Here is a 24389-nt window from a genome sequence, read left to right on the forward strand (position 1 = left end):
CATTCCATGCGCCCGATTGATATGCCCCGGATTTTGAGCGCCGAGCGTCGAGCGCTTCGTACGCTGGCCTTTTCCTATTCACATCTATGCCTGACCAGCGCTGAGAATATCAGAGTCACCAGCGTCAATGATGGCCATAGTTCCGCAACGGAAGAGTTTACCACACGCAGTTCCGAGTTCGATACTGTAAGCACAGTTATGTCAGCCGTTTGATACCCTCCAAAGTCACAAGACTCTTTCTCAGGGTATGCCCTCCCGAGACGTGCGCGCCTGTTCTCAGGGCTATAAAGACCATAAGGTGTTGGATATGCTTACTTGTTGCCAGAGAAGTGGTGGACATTGGTCTTGGACAGCTACAAAGGATTACTACTACGTCCATTCAACTATTGCGATTTGAATCGTACCATGCTGTAGTATTCCAATTCTGACTTCCTCAAAGGAGGGCAGTTGCCAGCAATGATTACAAGCTTGGCCTTTCCTGAGCGGAGCCTTCTCGCTGTCAGTCTCAAATCTTGTTCATCGCGCGATAGGTGCTTCGACTAATTCGAGTGCGGAGTTCGGTAGACGTACGACTTGAGGGTACTCTTGTAGCCAAGAGTGACTGTGACAGATTAGGAGACGTTCAAGATTTGAAGGTCGCGATGACCATACCTTTACCAGACTTCATCACCAGAGCCAGACGGCTGTTGATGGAGTCGGCGGACTTCTTGCTCTTCTTGATTGCCATCTCTGCGTGTTCAGAATTTGTAAATGAAAGTTCTGAAGGGTTTAACTGATTATACGCTCCGGTGCAGGATCAGAAGTTCACGGTATAGTTTTGAAGATGTAAATTGGTGTTGTGTGGGATCTTAGCGGACTTGGCATGCACTAGTGCGAAAGGCTTGGATGATTCAGGCATCAAGGCACGCACGACTCTGGAAAATGTAAGCCATCGTCCTAGCGACTAAGTTCTTCTTTACTGACTCATCCAGAGTATGGCCATCAGCGCAATCAGTTGTAAGATTTCGTACATTCCCCAAATGAAAAGAGTTGATTAATATTTATCTTTTCTCGTGGCAGTCGAGATGCAGATTGTATATTCGTGAAACGCCTGGTGAGATGCAACCGTAATCCCTCAAAGATGCAAGACCGCAAGACCGCCCTGTACCCATACACCTCGCTAATTGACATAATTCCATAAACGACAAACCATACGCCCAGCCAGACTTGGCGTCAGTATCAGCCGCCGCCGTTATCACTCTCTATCCTTTCTGCTGTGTCAAATCTTGCAATCTTAGGCCTCCGCGTCGTGAGTCTTGGCTCTGGACTGCTATCCTCTCCTGCTTCGCGTTTTGCTTTTTCCATGACCTCCATCGTGATATCACGAGCTTGCCGTTCGATCGTCTTGTCTTGAACAGCCTCACTAGGATGCGCTAGGTACGTCTCGATTAGAGCCTTGAGTGTTTGTGCTCTGTTCAAAGTTTAGCTCGTGTTCAATGAGATCAGATTCACGTGCACGCGTGATAGAACATCAGGGTATGTGACTTTTGGGGGATGACACAGTAAACGGCGTATCCGAGTACAGTGTAATACACAAAGTGACAGGAAGGACTCACCGGACAGGCTTTGCCAGGTAATTATTCATTCCTGCTTCAAGACATTTTTCTCGGTCACCTTGTATGGCAGAAGCAGTCATCGCGATAATCAATACATTCTTCACAACCGGGTCCGGGTGTCGGCGAATATCGCGAGTAGCGTCGTAGCCATCCTTGACGGGCATTTGGCAGTCCATAAGGACTAGGTGGAACGGTTTTCCCTCCCGACTTGCTCGTTCCAAAGCCTCGATGGTCTTGCTCCCATCTACGAATGCTTCGCATTGGAAGCCAAGCTTAGCCACAAATGAGATGGCGATGCGTTGGTTGATTAGGTTGTCCTCTGCTATGCAGATGCGTAGTTGATCTCGAGGGATCGTGGACAGATCAATTATACCGGGCGCCTGTTGACCCTCCTGAGCAGTTGGTGTAGAGAACTTAGCCATAGGATTCACGTCTCGTCCCCTCGCTTCCGTCTCTGTCTCTGTCACCTTTTTGAAGGTTATAGCGAATGAGACAGTCGTGCCTACACCTGGAGTAGAGTCCAGCCAGATTTTGCCATCCATAACGCTTACAATCGCTTTACAAATCGATAACCCAAGGCCGGTCCCTCCATATCCTCGCGAGCTTGAACTCTCAATCTGGCTGAATGGTAAAAAGAGCTTATTTTTCTGGTCCTTCGAGATACCGATGCCAGTATCGGCGACACTGCAAGTAATGTCCACGGTGTCGTTTGTTTCGGAGATCACAGAGGCGGAAACTGTTACTGCTCCCTCCGTAGTGAATTTGTAGGCGTTCGACAGTAGGTTCATTAGCACTTGGTGTAGGCGTATGCCGTCTGCTAGCACGAAAATGTCTTTCAGACGATCATCTAATAGTACCCTTGTTTTCAAGCCACGCTCTTCATTGGTATATGATAAAGCCCTTACAACCTCGGTAATGGTCTCCGTAAGATTTAAAGAAGTCACAATCATATTCATTTTGCCAGCTTCAAGCTTGCTGAAGTCCAGGAGGTCGTTGATGATGGACAAGAGAAGATCAGCACAAGTTCGGATGCTGTCAGCATATGAGTTCTGCTCGGTCGTCATTTGGCTAGCCTTTAACAGCTCCGACATGCCAATGACGCCGTTCAATGGTGTCCTTAGTTCATGTGAGACGTTGGCCAGAAATAGTGATTTTGCACGTGCAGCCTCTTCTTTCAACTGCACGTTTCGAATTGCTATAGCTTCGGCGATTTTGGCCTTGTTTTCCGACTCGCGAGCTTGCGCAAGTGCTTGTTTTTGCATGTCCAACATGGCAACGTTGCTCGCACTGACCCGCTCTATACGCTTGAACATCAATGCGTTTGCCAAGGAGATACCGATTTGGTTAACAAGAAGTCCAAGAACCGTAACATTACGCTCTGTAAAGGAGTTTGGTGGTCCCTCGCAGTATAAACTCCCAAGTAAGACGTTATTGCCATGAAGTATTGGCATGCATATAACGGCCTTGCCTTCAGGATTGCGACGCAGGTATGCTTCCGGCACATTCGAAAACCTTTCATCCTCTATGATATTGGGCACAAAGACGATCTCCTTGAAGCGAAGTGAGTAGAGAGTGACCTGGCGAGCGATTTGATCATCGACGGATTGGAGCGGTTGTCCTTTGGGAAACGTCGTAACTCCGTCAGGGGTACCAACGGTGGCTACAGTCCATTCGGTTTGGTCTTCGACCACGATTGCAGAAACATCAGCTGTCGTTGATTCTAGTATAATTTCGGTCATCTTAGATAGTAACTTGTCCTCTTTCAGCTCAGATGATAGGACCTGGCTGGCTTCTAAAATTCCTTGAAGGTCTATCACATCGAGGCCTGATGCAGAGAGTGTAGCGTTATTAGACATGACCGGTAGGGAAGCTTCTGCTTTCCTTCCATTAGGATACTGAGGAGACAACCATGCAGTTGTACGGTCGGCGGACGTCTCTAAGCCTAGTTTGTTATTCTCCTGAGCTTCATTCTGGCTCAAGCGAAATTCCGTATTATTCGTGTCGATTATGGTGGTCTGGCATTCTGCATCAGCTGTACTCAGGCTCGAATAGCCCTGCAGTAGCCACTCGTATTGGTCTTTTAGTTGTGTGCACTTGCCTAATGCAGATATTCTGCGATAGGATGATATAGCTTCCACCATCATGCGTTTGGCAGGTCTTTTGGCTCCTTGACGGATGAGAGAACCAGCGTAGAGTTCGAATGCAAGGCCTTCATCCAAGGTGAAATTGTTCAGTTCAGCGTCGTCGAGGGCTGCTTCATAGCTTCTCATCGCCTCTGAGACCTGACCAGAGACATCGGCTATCTCGGCAGATAGCAAGGCTAGCCATAGTCGATAGTTTATGTCGTTGAATAACGTTGACGAGCGAATTCTCTCGTAGTAGCCGCGAATCTTGGTGAGTAGAGTGCCGCGCATGCTGCTCATGCCTTCGCTACTGACATGCGTCTCACCATTCTCCGCCCTCCGTCGTAAGAGGCCGATGTAGCTTAGACTCAGGAAGAAGAGATTGGAGTATGTATATCTCATGCAGAACAGACTCTCCATCGTCGTGAGAAGTCTCTCCCCGGTCGCAATAGCCTCTTCAAAGTGACCGTAACGGTATTGCGCCTCTAGAAGATATGATAGATATAGAGTGCGCGGTCGTCTCGGGTTGGAGGACCTAAGATCAATCTCCTGGAGATATGTGGTGGAGTCGTGATTATCGTCATTCAAGACACCGTCAGCTGAAGACGTACGCGTTTTCCCTTGCATTGCCTTGCAGAATTGCGCTGTAGATATTAGCAATACGCCGCCCCTTAAATCATGCTGCCAGTTTTTGTACTCTGCGGGAGCTTCTTGGGTATACGCTTCGACCTCTGCTAGGTCATCGGAGGCTTGCAGACGAAAGGAACTGACTATGCCTCTGTTGAGTAACGACATGATCCGGTCTCCCGCCTGCACAGAAGCTTCGTTTGCTTCATTCAATGAAGGTATCTGATGTCTGATGTGGGTCTCTAAGTGGCCAATGAAGAGTGGATACAGAGTCCCAAAACGGCCTAAAGTGTATGCACCACACGATTCCTCGGCACCGAAGCGGTCGAGGAATCGCCGGGCAATTGCAGCGATATCTATGCCTAATTTGCTATTGCTGAACCTGCCGATGACGATACTGGACCAGTGCAGATAGCCCAGAGCCAATTGCGGCACTGTGCCTCGATTCAGCTGGAGTTTGACCATCTCAAGCGTCATCTGATAGAACAGTAGTGAGTTACTCCAGAACGCTGCACTGAGGAGTTCAACCAGAACAGGACCAATGGTCTCTAATGTCCGATCTTTCGTCAACGGTCGATCAGCAAGCGCTGTTCCACCTTCCTGTTGCATGACGACCGCGCAGAGCGCCTGTTGCTCGGAATCTATCTTTTCCCATGATGCGTCGTGTACCGTAAGTCCCAGGTCTGATAAACACGTCTTCAAAGCCATCCAAGCGTTGTGACTGTCACCTTGGATCGCCCAGATTCGCGATTGTAGGATCCAAGAAGGCGCTTTATCTACGGCATCTTTCGCCTTGTTGAAAGTCGTTTGTAATAGGCCCAGGGCAGGCTCGAAGAGACCTTGGAACCAATAGCACTCCGCAGTACGGGTGAAAAGTCTCAAAGTCTCCTGGTAGTTGACATCCTTGCTGGCTTGGTGTTTGGCGCCGATCTTAGACCCCTGAACGAGAGTCGATGCGTCCCAAGGCGCGGTTGGCAGTCCAGATTCAGATACTTGTGAGTCGATAGATTCGTCCCACGGGTCATCTTGTAGCAGTTGCAAGCAGTTGCTATAGTAGAATAACGCTGTCTCGCGAGCTCCTGTTTCGCACGCATGTTCCGCCGCTTGGTATAAAACATCGCGAAAGGCTGCACGTTCAGGAAGTCGACTCTTGATCAGGTCGGCGGCTAGACAGATATGTCTGCTGCGAACATACAAAGACTTGCTTCCTACCACAGTATTGTCCTGGCTGCCATGTTTTATCATTGTCTGGGCGATCAGGAAATGCATCTCAGCAGCGCTGTAGTCATCGGCCAAAGCCATGGCTGCCTGCAGATAGCGGTCATGACTGAACCTGAAGCGATCCTCGGTGTCTCCAGTCGTGATGATATATACTGCCAGGGCTCCTTCAAGTCCAGCGACAGCATCTTTGGATGACACGATGGGCATCGGTGATGCTTCAAGGCAAGTGTACGTCCCGCTCATTAGATCTTTGATAAGACTGAAGGAAAATGACGTCCCTATCATGGACGCCCACGCTAAGAGCGACTGCGTTTCCGGTGCTAGTGCTCGGAATTTTTTAGTGATGAAGTCATTGTTAATTTGTTCGCCATATGACTGAGATTCAAATTCGGAAAAGATCTTGTCGATGTCGTACTCCCAGAGTGAATCCTTCCAATTGTAGTATATGCAATTCTTTCGCTGGCAGGTATCGAGAACCTCACGTATCAGAAATGGATTGCCGCGAGTCTTCTCCTGAATCACCGCTGCCAATGGTAGTATGTACTCTCTGTCTCTATGAAGGGTTGCTTCCACGTAGTCTAGCGTTTCTTCTTCGGCGAAGGGCTTTAGCTCAATGTACGTAGATCGAGGTAATAGAGCGCGGATCCATTCGGGTAGCATGTCTTCGGCTCTGAATGTCATTATTAGGAGAATGGGGATTTTACTGGATATAATATTGCGGATAAGATCTAAGCTCTCGGAGTCCGCAAATTGTAAGTCATCAACTGAGCAGGCTATGAAACTTTCTGTGGCCAAGAGGCGAAGTACGTCGAGGAAAGTATTCTTGAACCGCAATGACTTGTTGGATCCACCGGATCGCAACCAATCGGCCGCCGTGTTTCCTGATGAACCAGCAGCTGTACTTTGCAGGGCAGGAGAAGAAGCTCTTCTCGACACATCAGCTGGGGGAGACTTCTGCCGAGAGCTGTTCGTGTGATCTCCAGAATCCAGAAGCCATGCAGGTAGGTCAAGGTACGCATGAAGAGAGCCCCAGACAGGATAAACTGTATTACGGATCATGCTATGAAACTCGGTGGAGACGTCGCTTTCGGAAAAGATTTGACGGAAGATTGAAGACATAAGCCGCAGAACGGGATCGAAAGGAGTTCGTTTTGCTTGATCGAATTTTGTTGAGGCGAAATAGCCATGCGAACGAGCGTGTACCTGAACACTCTGAACCAGACACGACTTGCCAAGCCCAGCCGTGCCATTGATGGCTATGATCTCACAATGACCTTTGCGCCGCAGGCGTTGAACTTTCCTTAAGAGTATTGATGGGCTTTCGTTGCTACCGCTGTGGAGTGAATTTGACCTCATGATTGACGACGAATTGATACTAGCACTAGCGGCTCGTCCGTGGTCAGACGAAATCCTAGGAGCCGGCAAAGGTTTAACATCGGACATGTCCTCATTGCTCGAAGCGTTAGCAACCGTCCTTGGGCTGACGAGCCCCAGAGTCGCGGCATTTGCGTGTGCAGGATCAACGCCACTTCCATTTCTGCTGTCCTGTCGTCCCTCAGAGCTTCCGCTTTCTGAAAAGGCGTCATCCGCGTGGCTGGATTCCATTCTAGGATCATTTGATGACGTAGAGCTCATGGTGTTTACTCCACTGCGGAGCGCGTGAGGCTGATGCTGCCGCTTGGCAATGCGGTCTATCGTGTCAATTATTTTCTGCCGCTCATCTCGGCGACCGATTTGACCTGTCGGCAAGCTGAAGAAAGAAGACACATCCTTTGCGGCGATCTTGAAATTTGCGAGCCCGGCGGTGTCGCCCTCTGTGAGTAGGTTCTGGATTTTGATTAGGTCATGCTTCAACCCCGTTGTAGAATGATATCTATCGTCAATCTTGCGTTGTGTCATTTTCTGGATGACCGCGGACAAGGCCTCAGGCACCTCAAGTCGTTTCGAAGTCAAAGGAGGGAGACGCGAACTCAGCAGAGCCTGCATTACGTTCAGCGGAGTCTGGCCGCTGAATGCATTCTCGCCGGTCAAAATCGTAAAGAACAGAATTCCCAAGCTATAGATATCGGTGCGGACTGTGAGAGTGGCGTTAGTCTTTGCAAAAGATTCAATACGAAGCAGTACTCACGGTCAGGCTCGGCGGGTAAGCGGCCCGTCTGCTCAGGTGCGATAAACTGCAACTTGTGTTCTATACCAACCTCTCGACTGAGCGAAGACCATCCGGAGAAACTCGTCAAGCCCTGTTCGAAACTCCGAGCACCTGAGCCAAAATTGATCATCTTCACTCGGCCGGTGTCTCGGTTCAGATGGAACGCATCGCCTCTAAGCTCCCCGTGTACAAGTCCGTTTTGGTGGTGAAGAACTTCGCAACATGTAGCAGCGCCTATAGCGAAATGTAGAAAGGATTGAAGGGATATCTCCTTGCCTTTCTTTGACTCGATGCTCTTGAATTCCCACGAATCTGCTTTTTGCACACCTCTATATGCGTTTGGTCCGAATTCGACAAGCTCACGTAGATAATTAGGCCCGGGTGCTTCTGAAATTGAGACAACCAGGGCTACCTGTCCAGCGCGCGGCTGTAGGCGAATGAATTCCAAAGGCCGAATGAAGTGGTGGCATTCTGGATCGGACCTTTTGACAACAGCTTTACACACGGTAAATTCTCTTTCTAATCTCAATTTGTGACTGGAGACTCGTGCCACCACTGGTACTGCCTCTTCGCTCGGTTTACTGTTATTGATTGGTATGGTAGATTCGCCATTCAAAAATCGTGCTTGTGTATGGGCCCCAATAGTACCGGACATGGAGCTCTTATGCTGCACCCTAGTTTCGACATTCTTCCGATGAGCCTCAGGTATACGTCTACCAAAGAAATGCCAGTTGTCGTAGCTCTGTGAAGCATTAGCTGCTTGTTGACCACATTTGACGCGGGCGATCTTCGTACAGAATGGAATGGTTCTTTCTCAGTATCCCAGGTGTAGCCAGGAATCTCCGACAGCCTCTGAAAGATCTGGGAGATCCATGTTCCACGGCCTTCACTTGCCATGTTTGCGTGTGTTGGGCTGCGGTCTGCGCTATCAAGTCATGGTCGCACATGCGCGAGTGCTTGCGGAGCACGAGCGCAGCCGCGGATATATCTATGTGCTCAGATTCCAGTTGTACATCCTGCTGTGAATAGGTAGGTCAGGACTTTGAGATCGCTGAAGGTGGCAGGGAAGGGTCATGTAATCTGAGAACTGTCGCGATCTCGAATCTCGATGCGGGAACTACGGCGTACGTAATTACGGGTGGATTCATTAGGGCGGCCGAAACTGGTGATTGGACACATCCATAATTCCTGCGCGTGTATCCCGCTCTTTACATCCACACCCCGGGAACAGTAGTTATTGACGTTTGAGCTTGGTACTCGAGAATGATGTTATGAATCTCTGAGCAAGCAAGCGCGATCTTGGAATCACGGGATGGACCATCACTATCTCAACTCCACCCGACACAGCAGATGAGGAGCAGCAGCACACTAGCGGTTCTTCAACTCCAACCCTCACTGCAACACATGAGCGCCTTTATAGCGAGCGACACAATCTAGCACTGCATTGTATGCGATCAGATAACTTTACTTAGGGAGTTTTCGACCCTACAGCTGGCCGGCCAATGCAAGAACATGGACCATCACTCGATCGACGATAACGAGGTCTTCGAGAATCAAAATAAGCCAAGGCGGCTACCAAGTGATCTCCCCACGTCACTAGATGACCGACGAAGCGTACCCATTCTGGGAGAAGAGACCGAGATCTATGATGCCTGGCAAGGTAGGAGTAGACTTGTCTACAGCTATAAGTTTGCTGACCAAGGTCACAGGTCAGTCGCAGTTCTTGACGAATCCGATTCCTGCACGGCCCCTAGACTTCAACCTGACCCTCGACGATGGCGGCTTTGAAGAGGAACAAACATTGTCTCGACTTGAGGATAGCGATAGCCGCCTAGTCCAAATGCTTGCGAGTCAAGCACGGCACAAAAATGACAGTACTGCAAACGAGGACGAGGAGACGCTTATAGGAGATGATAAGCTTTCTGAGCAGGAGAAACAAAACACACTTCAGAGCTTACTGAACATGGCGGCATCCAATGGAGATGTTGAAAGAGTTGGTCGACTACTGAAAGGCAGCGCCAAAGACTACATCGATATCGACGCCGCGGACAGTGATGGTACCCCTCCTTTGATTTACGCCTGCTGCTTTGGACATGAAGACGTTGTAGCTGCTCTGCTCGAAGCAGGGGCCAATGTTGATATTCAAGATCGCAACCAATGGAGTCCTCTCATGTGGGCCATGACCAACCGACACAAATCGATAGCAAAGGTCCTGTTAGACCACGGGGCCTCGCCGGAGGTGAAATCATCTTCGGGAAGAACGGCATTCGATTTTGTTGCCCCGAACAGCGAGATTTCCGAATATCTACACGAGAGTGGCTACAATATCGGAAGCGTCGGTGTCGGTGTCGGTGGGGATGATTTCTACAACTCAGGCTTCTCTCAGGACCGATTCGAGGAAGAAATGCAAGAGAATGAGATGAAACGCCGGATGATGATGGAGAGTGCTTTTAACTTGGAGGTAGATCTCGGGAATCTTGGTATTGATGAGCAGCCTGAAGTGCGTACGCTGATATTCACCCTCGACGTTCATGATGCTCACCGTGTACTTAGGATCCCGAGGAGTTTGACGCTGACGTGCAGGAGTTTGTTTGGGACAGGTGCCTGAACGACCAAATGTTTGTATTTCAGGAAAGCGATCTCGAACGCATCCTTGATGTGATCATCACAAACATGACGCCACAGCGATCCCCTTCTCAGAAGCCAGTCCCGGCAAACATCCTGTTTTTGAGTGCACGCTATGCACACTACCATGCCAGTGCCGAGCTCTTGGAAAAACTGCTTATCGCTGCCATGGACAAGATTAACGATGTCGTAGAGCGACATCAATGGGACATGACGATACTTGCATTCTGGATATCCAATGCGACATTACTTTTGCACTACCTGAAGAAGGACACGGGCCTTTCGGGAGCAACAACGAGCTTTCAGATCCACATTGCAGATCTGATTAATGAGATATTCATCCTGATCATACGAGATGCAGAGCGAAGAATAGACAAATTCTTCGACACAGCGATGCTGGACCACGAGACGATTCCTGGTTTCGAGGACATACATTTCCAGAACGAATGGAAGATCTTCCGCTCGAAGCCCAAAGCCAAACCCCCAGAGCCGCCAGAAAAACGATTCAGACCGCCCTCACCCAAGAGACGCGCTCAAATTGCTCCGCGCAACATCACTTCGCTCCTATCGTCGACCTTGTTCGTGCTAGACCTGTACGACGTCCATTCTGTCATCACCGCCCAGGTGTTGTCGCAACTCCTGTACTGGATCGGCGCCGAGACTTTCAACCGCATCATGAGCAATCGCAAGTACCTCGCACGTACCAAAGCAATGCAGATCCGCATGAACGTGTCCGTGCTCGAGGACTGGGCACGGTCAAACAACCGCAAGCCCGAGCACTACGAAAACGGCTCAATGACATCAACAGGCGAGACGACAGTCGAGTCCTCCACCCGCCATCTCGCCCCGTCCGTGCAACTCCTCCAGTGGCTCCAGGTGCTCTCCTCGCTAGGCGACGACTTTGAAGCCCTCGTCGCCACCCTCCAACAACTCCCCCGCCTCACGCACCAGCAGCTCATCCACGCCGTCAAGTACTACCGCCCCGAAGTCGGCGAAAAATCTCTCGCCAAAACCGCCCTCAAATACCTCCACGCCCTCCAGAAAGAAGCCTCGGAGCGCAAGCTCCGCGACAAGAAGAAGAAGCAGCGCGACAGTCTAGCCAAGCGCACCTCCACCGACTCCTCGCCTGCCGCAACCACACAGTCCCATCCCTCCACCCCCGCGAAACAGCCCTCCGACCCTACCACCTCCTCCTCACCCTCACCCTCCCCCGCAGAATACCCCGGAGCCGCCGGAGCCAGCGACGCAGAGCACGAACCCGACGCCCCCGAAAACCTCCTCCTCGACCCCTCGTACATGCTCCCCTTTTCGCTGCCCACGTCGACGGACATGCTGATTAGCTATGGCGCCGGCTTCGGCGGCGTCAATCGCGAGCGCGAACGCAAGTATTTGCCCACTGTCCCGCCGGAGTTTTTGGTCAGGCTGGATCCGAATGGTGGGCAGGCTGTTGGTAGGCTGTATGAGGGGGCGCAGTGGAGTGATGATGGGTTTGGGTAGGGGGTTGGGGGTTGGGGTGTGTGAGAGGGGGATTGGATGAACGGGTGAGAGGGGGGAGAGGGGGATGAGAGAGGGGTGGGGGGTGTATGTGTTTATATATACATATATATATATGAATACATGGATGTTGTTGTTGTATGGAGATGTGTGTGTGTGAGGTGTGCATGGGACATGGGCGTTTTTCTGTGTGTGTGCGTACATGTGTGTGTGTGTGTGGACAAGACGTGAGTGCGGATGAGTGCATGTGCATAAGTACGTACGTGCATGCATGCATGTGCACGCATAGGCAGCTGCTTATTACGAGCGTGAAGAATAAATACATGCATACATCTTACATATATATATATATATATATTATATATATACACTAGACTAGCATTCCCACTTGCTCTAGTCTATGCAGTACTAAAAAGAAGGATATCAGAATTTAATATGTTATACAATATGTAGTATATAGTAAGTATGTAATATATGTATCCAGAAAGGAAAAGAAGACGAAGAAATCAAAGACCTGGCCCGCAGCACTTTGCTCTCTACTCCCGCTACCGCTACCCTAATCTCCGTCACGTCATGCACGTAACCATTATATACGCCATCCAGCTAATTAGCCACCTTGTGCACACCACCCGGGTTTTCGTGTGTGCATGCATGCATGCATTCATTCACCGCGCCATACCGACATTCGCTCTGCTCCCGCGATTTCCAGACGCCTCAGGCCCCCCAGCAACACCCCAGCCAGGCGTACTACTCTTCCGCACGCCCGCCAGCGCAGGCCGCGTCACGCTATCCTGCACCTCCCGCCGGCCGCTCACGTTGCCAAAGCCCAAGACCTCGGGCCTGTCGAGGTCGAAGGGATCGCTCTTCCCACGGACGCGCCGTGCGGTAGATAGGTATGGGGTTGTCATGCTTGTGCGAGTGGAGTCGATTGGGTGGGGTGAGGGGTGGGGGGTGAAGAGAGGACGGACGGCGGGGTGGAGATGTGTGTTTGGGAGGGGTGAGGAGGGGGCGGGAGAGAGGTGAGGCGTGGGATAGGGATATGAGTATGATGGATGTGGGTAGTCGGCAGCGTTGGGATTGGGAGTCTGAAGAGAGGCGGAATGAAAGGATGTTGCGTGAGGTGTGGGCGGGTGGGAGTGGAGAGCTGTTTGGAGGGATTGCGTGCGAGAGTGGCCTGGGTGGCGGAGATATTCTGGCGTGGTGCCTTGAGGGCTCGATGGATCTGCAAAGGGGTTGCGGAGAGGGGAGCGGGTTGGCGTCGTGATGGTGGTGGAGGATATGATGGGTTGGGAGGTGTTGTTTTTGGGTATAGGGGTTGAAGGTTTGCTAGTATCCGGGTTGACGATGCGGAGGGCGGCAGGACGGAGTGGTTGGATTGGGTCGAGAAAGGGGTCGTCGATGCTGTATAGGCTTTCGGTGTTGGGCGATGGAGAGGCAGGGTGGCCTAGGGGTGGGGAGTCTTTCTTTCTGTCCATGCGTGTTTTGATGCCTGCGACGAGGCCGTTGAAGCGGCTGCGGAAAGCGACTGGTGCGCTCATTGCGCGGCTTCGTGGAGAGTTTGGAGGCAGGCCGGTCGAATGGGACCACCGGCTCCTCCTTTGGCTGCCAGCGGTGTTGGTGCTTTCGCTCTCCCTCGAGTCGGTCCGTGCATGGCTTGGTACTGCACCTGCGACTACAGAATCGTTCATCTCATCAATCTCTCCAGCCTGGTCACCTTTCTCGCCAGCCTCGCCTCTCCGTGGGAGCGCATTTTTGCCTTGTCTCCGTCGCCTGAAACATAGAAAGACCAACGCTGCCACAAGAGCAATGCCCACCAAGCCAGCCACCACGCCTCCTGCAATGGGAACTGATATGGGAGGCCGAGACGAAGGACCGTCACCTGAAGATGCAGGAGAGGAGTTGGTATCGTCGCCAATTACTGTAGGCCCACTTTGCGATGATGATGGTGACGGTGACGGTGATGGTGATGATGATATGGATGTGATTAGGCGCGTGCTTGATGTCGTAGCGGACGGCTGAGGCGACTGTCGGACGGATGGATCTACAGAATTAGCTGTGAGAAATGTGTTATGCGCGACATTTGAAGTAGAGCGAAGACTACTGGGGGCGTCTTGTGGAGCCTCAGCAGACACGGCCTGGACAGAGACTGCCACTGATACATCTGGTACTGCCGCATGCGGCAGTACAGTCACCGGTGTTGAATCAGAATCTATAGAAACTGGAATATCAAGCGTACCTGGAGCTTGCAACGAGGACAATACAAAGAGTTGTGGAGTCTGCTCGCTAGGTTGTGCTTGTGTTGTTGGTAGTAGGTCTGATGCTGGCGCTGGTGGTGCTGTCGAACCTGTAGGGCTTGACTGAGCATTGCCAGGCGGCGAATCCTGTCCCGAAGATACGGGGGCAGTCTGTACGGACGGGAGATTTCGTGAAGGTGTGGGAGTCTGCGCGAGTGTTTGCAATGGGGCGAATGAGGCTATAGTGGCCGACGATGGATCCTCCTGTCTGGATGACGGAGCGGATTGCGCAGAGCTGCCTGCTACCACCGAAGTCGGCGCCATGCCCAGCAGCGAGCTACTAGTGATTGTGATGGACGAGATGGGAGATGTGGGATCAAGACGTCGAGTGCGCGTACAGCGGCGACCGCTAAAGGTGGTGATGGAGTCTTGAGGTTCAGCCATGAAATATCCATGAACGAAGATATGACGGCGAAATCAGATGGAAACAAGAGAAGGAGTGGAGACGCGGTATATCATAAACATGGGCGGGATGAGGGCATGGCGAAGAGGGTAGAGAGCAGAGCAGAGGGAGAGCAGTGATGCATGAATTGATAATTTGGCGCAAGAGTGGACGGGTGAGACTGAGGGCGAGGAGAATGGAAGAAGATGCATGTAGGAGATGGAAAGAACATGCATGTGGGATAAAGAGGCGAACAAGGAAAGCAACAGAGCAGGCTGGGAAAGCGCAATCGGTAGGCAGTCAGTCGGTCGACGTGAAGGCATCCTGAAGCTCGCGCAGTTTCGCGTTTGCCGCTCCGCTACACACATGAGGCGCTTAGTAGCAGCCATTGACAGGAAAGCGTGTCTTGGACGCTGTTCATCGCCTACAAACTGGACACATCTGCGTGTGATGGATAGAGACTAAGACATGACTGTGTCGTTGATGGAACGATGGAGTCGTGTGGATGGTTGTTGTGGTTGTGATTATGGTGGACGGAGTGAATAGTGGTGCTGGTGGTGTTGATGAAGAAGAAGGTGGTTTGGAGCAGAGGGCAAAGGGGCTAGTCACGTGTGCAGAGAGGAAAGACAGGCATCTGTAACCCAATACGGCCTAGCTACGGAAGCCTGAGGCTCTGAGGTCTTGGCACAGCCAGTCGCTTCCAGGGGTTAAACTGATTGGTCGTCGTTGTCCGCCAGCCTTTGATGACTTTAAAGTTCATTTCATGGACACCACTCGATCACTCATTCGGTTTGTTTACTGGGTGTTGCCTTGTGGCATTTGTTGCTTTCACTTTGTGCATAACTTGACGCCTCTATCACATCCACATCAACATCAGCATCCATCAAGCTGGCGGCCATCGCGTAGTAGACATCGCACACCCCTAGCGCGCCTGCCGATCTATCGCCCGCACTACACCACCACCACCACCACCACTACTGACACCACCACCACTATTATGCGACGTGGTGAATTGCCATCTCATCTCTGTTGATATTCAACGTAATCCTCCTCGACCATCACAGAAACAGACGTCCGCACATCCACGGCCTGGGTAAATATTTACCACCACAACGGCAGAGCATGTCCATGTCGACCGCTACCTTCCCCGCCTCGAGTCTGTCCGCTGGCCTGAAGGTTCCGCTTCACGCCTTGGACTCTTCTTCTTCTTCTTCTTCGTCGTCGGCGTCGTCGTCAGGCCCGTGAACGGCTTTTCTTTGCTCTGCAGCAGCCATGTTTGCGTTTGGCTCTGGAAGTAGTAAGTGTTGGCCCAACGTTTCTTGTTTGTCTCCGTCCTCCAGCTGTTGTTGCTGTTGTTTCCATCATGTTTAGTGCGCTGCTGTGTGGCGTGCCAATTGGTTCGTGGCCGCAACAGGGCCTACCAGACGCGCGCCTCTGCTATCCTGCTATTCTGCTGTCCTGGTTTTGCGTTGGTTCGATGGCATATGTTCGCCATTCTCTTTGCGGTCACGTCCGTTGTTTCAAAAGGAAGATTACAACCTGTTGCTTGGCATTATCATTTGTACACCTTGCTTCCTACTTTACTCATGAGTCTATTGTTATTTTTATTGCAAAGGTCCAGAATGTTGATATAGGACGACGCAGCTTCTCTAACCGCTGGGAAATATGACCCCACTCAGGAGCGCAATCCACCCCCTCTGGCGACGCCTTTGACTCTACCAAACTTTGTCACACCAGAGGAACAAGTGTCGAGCTGGCAGGATGGTAGACCACCTGCTCTGTCTGCCCTTCTTGCTGCGCTCCGGAAGCCGAGCGATATCTGCCTCGACCATCTGGCTGCCTTCAACGTAAGGTTCAATGCAGACACACCATTCCAGAATCTACTGTCGCAGCCCTCGTCAGACCCGGCGTTTTTCCCAGACTTGTCATGGCTTTCCTTGGAAGATCCAAAGGAAGACTCTACGGACGCGACGACTACAGCCGAAAAGCCGACGTTGAGCAACGGAAGACAGGTCCCTGGTGTCAAGGAGTTCCGGGTAAGACTGGAGGAAGTGCGACGTCCCAATCAGGAAGCCTTCTCGGCCTTTACCCGGGCTGCAGCGGAGGGACAGAAGCCGCCTCGACTTGTGCATCTTCGGCGATTCTGGGAGGGACTGGACAACATGGCATACTACTGGGACACGTCTCTGGACGAATACATTCCCCTGAGTGAGAGTGCTACGGAAGAGCGGCATGAAACACCGCCTAGCAGTCCAGCAGCAAAAGCCAATACACCCCTCCCACCGGCGGAGGGCAGTGAGCCGCGCAAAAAGGCTAGAGTTGTGTCCCCGCCGGGAGCAGGACTGTCCTCGATCCACCCCGCATTCGACCATCTGATGACGCCCAAGTCGCATCTACAGCCACGACGATCGCCTCCACCGCCCGGACCCCATTCTCCGTCGACCTCTCGACGAAGACTTGTTCGCAGACCGGGAGTGCCGGAGGGTAGCTACAAGGGCAACCGGATCGGCAATGGGAGTGGGATGCCAGAGCAGTACCGTGCCGAGACGGTCAGAGCATTCCTGGAGGCGATTTGCTGGGCATTCGGCATCACGTTTGCGCCGCCGCGACGACATGCTCACCTTCAAGTGGGAAAGGTGCGATTCCCGGTCCGGATGACGAACATTGGATGGCGGACACCACAGGACCGGAAACGGGCGCGACTGGGGCTGTTTGAAGGGCCGGTGATTGGGATGCAGTGTCGGCCAGAGATTGATTTTGGTGGCGGCAGCAGCAGCAGCAGTAGCAACGTGGAAGCGGAACAGGCACAACAGCTGGACGCGATGAGGGAGTTTGGCGGACTGTTATATCTCGCACAGGAGCGGGCCAAGGAAGGCAAGGTGGAGAAGCGAGCGGGGTCGGGCAAGTGGTGGACGCGGGAGCCACGGTGGGGCGGCGGGACGGGCGGCGAGGTTGGCGAGGCGAGCGGGGCAAGCGACGAGAAAGCAGAGGGTGGGCTAGGGACAGGAGGTCGAGCAGTGGTAGGAGCAGGCAGCAGCAGCAGCAGCAGCAGCAGGAAGCGAGCGTCACCGGTGCAGACGTGGAAGGAAGTCAAGGCGGGCATGAGCATGTGGGACAGCAAAGTGCGATACGAAGCAATCGGCAAGCCGGGCGGCGGTAGAGAGGCGGGGTGGGACGAGGTGTACATGGTGTCGTCGGTCAGGCACCATGTGCGGATCGTCAAGCTGCGGGTGCATGCGGCGTACCTGGACTGGCTGCTTGAGGGTGGTGGTGGTGGCAGTATTAGCAGTAGTGATAGATCCGCATGGAACGCACCCCAGGTCGAGCGCACGCGCTGGTACGATCTCTTTGCGGTAGAGGACCGGGTCGAGGCAATGACGGCGCTCTGGGGCATCATGGGCTATCTGATGCGCGGGCAGGACTGACATGAGCATGGAGCATGGAGCATGGAGCATGGAGATGGCCACCACCACAAACGCACACACCGGTCAGAATAGCTGGCCATGATGATATAATCGATAGAGGCGTAGACTGTTGTTGTTGTAGCAGATTGGGGAGAAGAAGAATGAGAATGGCAGGCCAGCAAGCAAGCAGGCCAATCAGGAGTGTTGACCGCCGCACCAACATGATTAATTATAGCACAGTACAGTGTCAGAGTATAGTATAATAGTACAGTAGCGTACAGTAGCGTACAGTAGCGTACAGTATACAGTATACAGTACGGCATGTCGCCGGTCAATGCAGCCAAAAGCCGGGGTAGATGGATGGATTTTAGCTGCATGACGCGCTTCCTACCGCTGCTGCTGCATTTGACAGTACTGTACGCAAGACTCGTGGGCAGCGTTTCGGGGGGTTTCTTAGGGGGGCGTTTTGGCGGGGTTGGAGCTGGCGATTAGGGGGCAGTGGGCAGTGGGCAGTGGGCAGTGGGCAGTGGGCAGTGGGCAGTGACGGTGACGGTGACGGTGACGCTGCGGGGTCTGCTGGGACTGACTCCAAGGTTTACTGTAGTAGATATGGATGGGCTGACCGGGAGGAGGACGTCTGGACACGATGATGAGGCCACGGTGGACTTACTTGTAGACCGGTTGTGCATAGGTGTGTATGTTGTTATCGTATATGAGTATGCTGTATGCAGCTCAGCTCGCGTACAGTCTCGGTCAGTCAGTCAGTCAGTCAGTCAGTCGACGTGCAGCCTCATCAGCCACAGCCATGATACTATAGCCATCTATCTATACTTGCATCCTGTAATTAATTATACACATCCTGCCACTCCGTCACGAGACCCATTCCATTCTTGCTTGCTTGCCCATTCCACCTCCCATCCATTCATTCATTCATTCTATCATTCATTCTATCATACATTCTCCTGCTGCTCTATTCCACTCCTGAACCTGAAGCAGCAGAGCCAGGCCCGGAAGCTGGTCTAATCGCGCATCTCTTGTTTCACTTTCCGCCCGAGTCTTACTCTCTTCACTTTACCTCATACTACCTACTACTACCTACCTACCTACCTACCTACCTACCTACCTACCTACCTACCTACCACCAGCTTACTACTATTATTACTCTTCCTCCCTCCACGCTCTGCCATCCATCCTCTTCCTCTCCCTCTCTCTCTCATCTCTGACGTCTACGCCTCACACCACCCATTTATTCTTCTTCTTCTTCTTCTTCTTCTTCTTCTTCTTCTTCTTCTTTCTCTTCTTTTCTTCCCTGCGCAGCACTTACTCTGCTTACTGCTCCACTTCACCACGTCTGCTCATGACACTGCCCTGCTGAGCTGAGCTGACCATCCGCCGAACAAGCTGCCATCTGCCTAGTAAGCTTGTTAGTGCCCACTCTGCCCACTCCTGCCTCCAATGCCCCTCCTTTCTCCCACGCTGCCGCCCAACTAACTGCCTCAGGCCTACTTTTACTCCCAACCACCTGCACCCACTCGTCGTCATCCTGCAGCCCGCAATTTCCTCCACTTCACCCTGACGCCATCCTTCTTCAATTCTTCCATCCATCCTCCACTCTGCTACTCTCTATTCCTACTACTCCAACCACCACAACCACAACCACCATCGCTCGACTGGACCGCCTCCTCAACACCGCCATGTCCGTCTCGGTACGAGAACGCGAGCGTGAGCGCGACTGGGACTCTCGCTCCAGTCGCAACGACGGCGCTCGTTCCTACACCACCGTCCGTCGATACAAGGTTCCCGACACAGACTACGACGACGATCGCTTCGTCGAGGAGACTCGCATCGTGCGCAAGTCCACCCACACCGACGATGACAACATCAACCTCAACATCAACAATAACAACTACGATGCCCAGTCCGCCAGACACTCGCACACCACACACACAACCCGCCACTCGGAGCCGCGAGCCCGCTCTGTGCGCGAGTATGAAGTCGTTGATCGCGAGATTGAGTTTGAGCGTGAGGTCGTGCCTGCTCCCACTCTTCCGCGCGACTCTACCACTACCCGCGAGATCCGCGAGTACCGCTACGTCGACCGCGACCGCTCTCCGTCGCCTCCGCGCCGCGAAATCCGTGAGTACCGCTTCGAGCGAGACGTCGAGCGCTCGGATTCGCCGGAGAGGGAGTACAGAGTGACTCGCACCCTCGAACGCGACGATCCAGAGACGCCCTATGAGCTCCAGCGCTACTCCAAGTCGACCGAGTACTTTGCCAACCCACCACCTCCCCCGCAGCCCATCGTCATCCGGAACGAGGCTCCCCAGCCAATCATCATCCAGGAAGAGCGACGCCAGCCGCAGCAGATTGTCATCAAGAGAGAAGAGCCCCAGTACGAGATCATCGAGCGTGAAGAGGTCAGGGACGATCGCCAGCTGGAGCGCCGTGAGCCGCGCCAGGACGAGGACTATTACTACGAGCGCAGGATCCGAGAGACGAGCAGAGGGCCCCGGGATCGAGACAACTACTACGAAGAGCGAGAGTACGACAGCCGTCGTCGCGACGAGGACCGCTTCAGCGACGACGACATGGTCTACATCCGAAAGGACAGATGGGAGCGCGACGAGAGTCCTCACCACCGCCGTCATCTCGCAGAGGGTGCTCTCGTCGGCCTTGGCGCCGCAGAACTCATGCGACACCATCGTCGCTCCCAGGGCGAGGATCCTGGTCATCACGCCCGACAGGCACTCGGATATACTGCTCTAGGCGCGGTCGGCGCTGAAGCCGTCAGTCGCTTCCGCAAATCGCGCTCCCATTCCCGCTCGCGATCTGGCTCTCGTGGACGCCGTGACAAGAGTCGTCACCGCAAGCGTTCGCTCTCACGCGGCAAGAAGATTGGTGCCGTGGCCGGTATAGCCGCCGTTGGTGCCCTCGCATACGCGGCAAGCCGACGGAACAAGAACAAGAATGCTGCCGCCGCAGGGAGCCGGAGCAGAAGTCGCTCTCGCAGACGCCACTCTGTTGGCGGGGAGCGCTCCCGCAGCCGACACGATCCCGAGCACAGAAACAGAAGAGTCGCCCAAGCCGGTCTTGCCACCGCTGCCGTTGCCGGGCTGGTCGAGCGCGCTCGAAGCAAGTCAAGATCCCGCAAGGGCGAGAAGCCGAGAAGCCGCAGCCGCATAAAGACTGGCGTGCCCATCGCCGCTGCTGGCTTGGCCGGTGCCGCTGTCACTGGCCTCTACGAGCGACAGAAGGCGAAGAAGGAGGCTGGCGGAGGAGACGAAGATGAAGGCGAGCGTGGCCGGTCGAGGTCGGTGTCGAGGTCGAGGACACACTCAAAGTCCAAGTCTAGGTCGAGATCCAGGTCAGTGCGTGACGGTGACCGAGACCGGGACCGGGACCGGGATCGCTCTCGCCGCAACTCGACTGGTGACCGTGGTCTTATCGAGTACGGCGGCGACCCAATATACACGGCCGCAGACGGCCGTCGTGAGCGCGATCATGCAGACTACCGCGAGCGCCGTCGGGACAGAGGCCGCAGACGTGGCTCCGACGATTCGGACGACAAGCCTCGCAGCCGGAGCCGGAGCCGCAGCAGAAAGCTCGCAGAGACGGCTGCCGTCGCGGGTGTTGCCGGTGTTGCAGCGCATGAAGCCGCAAAGAGACGTGAGCGCAAGAAGGCTGAGAAAGAGCGGCAACGTACGTCGTCGTCCCAGTGACTTGTAGCTAAAATACATACACACGAAGACTAACAGATCATTATATAGGCCTGGCAGAAGAACGCGAGCGTGACTTTCCGTCGTCCGACGCATTCAGTCCGCCTCCCTTTGTGCCCACTGGCCCAGCTTATCCCACAGACTATGTAACGTCTCCGGCAGGCCCTCCTGGTGGTGGTGGTGGTGGTCAGTACTATCCTGCCACAAACCAGTTCCCACCGCCGCCACAACCACAAAGCTATCCGCCCCCTGAGCAGAACATGTCCTACCCTCCACCACAGGACCCAGGCTTCCAGCCTCAACCCTACAATCCCGCAGACTACCATCCACCACCCGGCGGCGGCGCACACCACCCAGACTACCCATACTCTCCGTCCCCGGTACAGCAAGGTCAATATCCGCCACCAGATGACAGGCAACGTCGTGGCGGCGGTGGCGGCGGCGACAATGTGAGTGCTCCTCTCGCAGCTGCTGAACGTGAGCACTACTACAATGGTGGTGCGTTCAAGGACATCTAATGCCATTCTTGGGGGTCTGGTTGACTAACGGCATGTCTTGGCTTTGACAGATGGTGTAAACTCGATTCGCGATCCTTCGCCGCCGCCGTCGGCCAAGTCTGTCCAGTTCAACCTGCCTCAGTCTGCACCACCACCACCACCACCACCACAACCACAACCACCATGGTCGCCTCTATCAGATGACGACGATCGCGGCCATGATTCTGGTGGCGGCGGCGAAGATCGACGGCGGAGCAGGCATGAAGACGGTGACAGGGAGGACGGCCGGCGACGAGGCGACCGAGATCGAGACCGAGACCGCGATCGAGACCGCCACGACCGCAGCGACAGAAAAGACCAAAAAAGAGAACACGATAGAGACAAGGACCGCAAGCGCGGCCGCTCCGACAGGACAGACACACGACGACACGATAACGACCGCAAACGAAATGATTCCCCCGACTCCGTCTCGTCCGGCGAGACCATTGAGATGGAGCCGCGCTTCGACGCCCAGGGCCAGCCGAGGAAGTCGGATGCCATCGCAGACCAGCTGGAGAACATGCTGAATGGCAGAGGCACGGCCGGACGCATCTTCCAGACCTTGACGGATCAGTTCTTGAATGGGTCTGGGTCCGGGTTGGGGTCTGGGACGGGCTCGTCGTCGCGCCGGCGGAAATGATTTTCTTTATGATGCGCCTGCTACTATACAACTTTGACTTTTTTATTTTTCACGTCGTTCTTGCTACGTTTTCATATTTCGCCGCGTGTGTTTTTTACGGGATGGGTTGGGATGGGTTGGGGGTTTCTGTGTCAACATCGCCTTGCTTTGCCTTGCCTTGTCTTGTCTTGCCATGGGGTGCACGTAACTTTGTGTGTGTTAGATTGAGGAGTACTACTACCTAGGTACTTACTACAACCCCTTTTTATAATACATGATTTGACTTCTTTCGCACTTTTTTTTCGTCTTGAGGTCTTGAGGTCTTGAGGTCTTGAGGTCTTGAGGTCTTGAGGTCTTGAGGTCTTGAGGGTTATATGAGTATGTGCTGGCTTGCTGGACGGGTGACAAGGGACGTTTTAGTCAGGCGGACTGGCATGTTGATGGCTTTGACTTTTGGCTTTTGTTCTGATTTGGCTTCTTTTTGGATCCTGTGGTGTGGTGTGGTGTGGTGTGGTATAGTGTGTGTGGTATGGCATGGCAGGGGCATGTAGAATTACGAAACAAGTATACCGCCTTTTTTTTTGGCTGATTGTTGTTTTTATGGTGGTGGTGGTGGTACTGACTGATTATTAACGGCTTTTTGCTGATAATTATGTTTTCTTTATCTGTGATTATAGTGGTGCCGGTGAGATGATACATCCTCCTCGTTTGGTTAAAAGTCTATGTGGTAGTTATGTGTTTGTTATACCTGCATACATCCCCCGTCCCGCACACAGACACACTACTGTATTCCATTCCATTCCATGCTATTCCTTATATATATATATATATATACAATTGTGTAGTTATCGCCTCTGATCATCACCTTACATACCCTAATTAACCCTACCCACCTAGCGCCCCCCGTGATACCTAGTTAATTAGTATAAGCAGTTAGCGCTCACGGGACCCGTCTTCCCGCTGCCGACCGACCGGGGGGAAGCGCGTGGATTGGGGTCTAGTGGGCGCGTGGGTTGACTGGACGATTAGTGGACGGTTAGTGGAACGATCAGTGGGCGATCCCATTGGAGTAGAACAGTAGAACCCCTTGCTAGCGCCATTTGTGGGCGGTAGCAAGGCAGGTCGAGTCACCGTTTCTCTGGGTTTTTTTTGGGCGTTTTATCGGACTTTTCGACGACTCGACTTGACTTTGGAACCCGTTGTGCTGTTGCCGTTCGTTGAGATGGTGCGGTGAAGAATACGGCGAGACAAGACTGCGATTGGGAAGTATATTGTTACGATTGCGACCGCTGTTACGCTGTTCTGCTTCGATCGCTTTGCTTTGCTTCGTCGCGTGCTTTGGTTTACGATTGACGATTGACGCCTGACGAGACGGAGTTTGTGAGGCCGGCCGGCCGGCACTGCGATTGTTGGTGCTTTTTATACGTGGTCGGAGTGCTTGGGCGTCTGAGCTGGGCTGGGCTGGGCTGTGCGGTGCGGTGCTAGGCTGGGCTGGGTTATACGGGCTGGTGTTTGTACGTGGGATTTCGAGTCTGTGTGGAGTGGGGAGTGTGAGGGTTGCTGGTTGCTGGTGTTGGGACGATCGACTGCGATTACGACTACTG

The 24389-nt window shown here is 53.2% G+C and overlaps 7 protein-coding genes across 7 annotated transcripts; 3 read left to right on the plus strand and 4 right to left on the minus strand.

The window, feature by feature from the left end:
* Positions 1 to 96: 96 nt before the first annotated feature.
* EJ05DRAFT_427397 (cytosolic large ribosomal subunit protein L30) lies at positions 97 to 721 on the minus strand (the record flags this gene model as incomplete). The annotated part of the gene is made up of 5 exons (XM_033741515.1): positions 97 to 184; positions 316 to 353; positions 405 to 489; positions 571 to 601; positions 652 to 721. Coding segments are annotated over 5 exons (312 nt in total), but the record flags the coding sequence as incomplete, so codon positions are not given.
* Positions 722 to 1591: 870 nt separating this feature from the next.
* Positions 1592 to 8612, minus strand: EJ05DRAFT_494784 (putative histidine kinase HHK1p; the record flags this gene model as incomplete). The annotated part of the gene is made up of 3 exons (XM_033746211.1): positions 1592 to 7641; positions 7695 to 8457; positions 8511 to 8612. 3 exons carry the CDS (start codon positions 8610 to 8612, stop codon positions 1592 to 1594), a joined length of 6915 nt encoding a protein of 2304 aa, XP_033596157.1.
* A 303-nt stretch (positions 8613 to 8915) lies between these two features.
* On the plus strand, positions 8916 to 11840 carry EJ05DRAFT_514655 (uncharacterized protein; the record flags this gene model as incomplete). The annotated part of the gene is made up of 3 exons (XM_033748547.1): positions 8916 to 9375; positions 9425 to 10215; positions 10269 to 11840. Exons 1-3 carry the CDS (start codon positions 9228 to 9230, stop codon positions 11835 to 11837), a joined length of 2508 nt encoding a protein of 835 aa, XP_033596158.1. The 5' UTR covers positions 8916 to 9227.
* Positions 11841 to 12331: 491 nt separating this feature from the next.
* Positions 12332 to 14719, minus strand: EJ05DRAFT_169284 (uncharacterized protein). Its single transcript, XM_033739486.1, has 2 exons — positions 14071 to 14719; positions 12332 to 13875 (listed from the first exon to the last, which is right to left on the minus strand). Exons 1-2 carry the CDS (start codon positions 14510 to 14512, stop codon positions 12500 to 12502), a joined length of 1818 nt encoding a protein of 605 aa, XP_033596159.1. The 5' UTR covers positions 14513 to 14719; the 3' UTR covers positions 12332 to 12499.
* A 944-nt stretch (positions 14720 to 15663) lies between these two features.
* EJ05DRAFT_169288 (uncharacterized protein) lies at positions 15664 to 18085 on the plus strand. The gene is made up of 2 exons (XM_033739487.1): positions 15664 to 15807; positions 16155 to 18085. The coding sequence occupies exons 1-2, from the start codon at positions 15783 to 15785 to the stop codon at positions 17933 to 17935; spliced, it is 1806 nt and encodes a 601-aa protein (XP_033596160.1). The 5' UTR covers positions 15664 to 15782; the 3' UTR covers positions 17936 to 18085.
* Positions 18086 to 19234: 1149 nt separating this feature from the next.
* EJ05DRAFT_169425 (uncharacterized protein) lies at positions 19235 to 21762 on the plus strand. Its single transcript, XM_033739488.1, has 2 exons — positions 19235 to 19337; positions 19415 to 21762. The coding sequence occupies exon 2, from the start codon at positions 19609 to 19611 to the stop codon at positions 21631 to 21633; it is 2025 nt and encodes a 674-aa protein (XP_033596161.1). The 5' UTR covers positions 19235 to 19337; positions 19415 to 19608; the 3' UTR covers positions 21634 to 21762.
* Positions 21763 to 22055: 293 nt separating this feature from the next.
* Positions 22056 to 22961, minus strand: EJ05DRAFT_169482 (uncharacterized protein). The gene is made up of 2 exons (XM_033739489.1): positions 22191 to 22961; positions 22056 to 22080 (listed from the first exon to the last, which is right to left on the minus strand). Exon 1 carries the CDS (start codon positions 22716 to 22718, stop codon positions 22266 to 22268), a length of 453 nt encoding a protein of 150 aa, XP_033596162.1. The 5' UTR covers positions 22719 to 22961; the 3' UTR covers positions 22056 to 22080; positions 22191 to 22265.
* Between the last annotated feature and the right edge of the window lie 1428 nt (positions 22962 to 24389).

Source organism: Pseudovirgaria hyperparasitica, assembly GCF_010093815.1.
Source record: "Pseudovirgaria hyperparasitica strain CBS 121739 unplaced genomic scaffold EJ05scaffold_19, whole genome shotgun sequence".
NCBI classification, from domain to species: Eukaryota; Fungi; Ascomycota; class Dothideomycetes; order Acrospermales; family Acrospermaceae; genus Pseudovirgaria; species Pseudovirgaria hyperparasitica.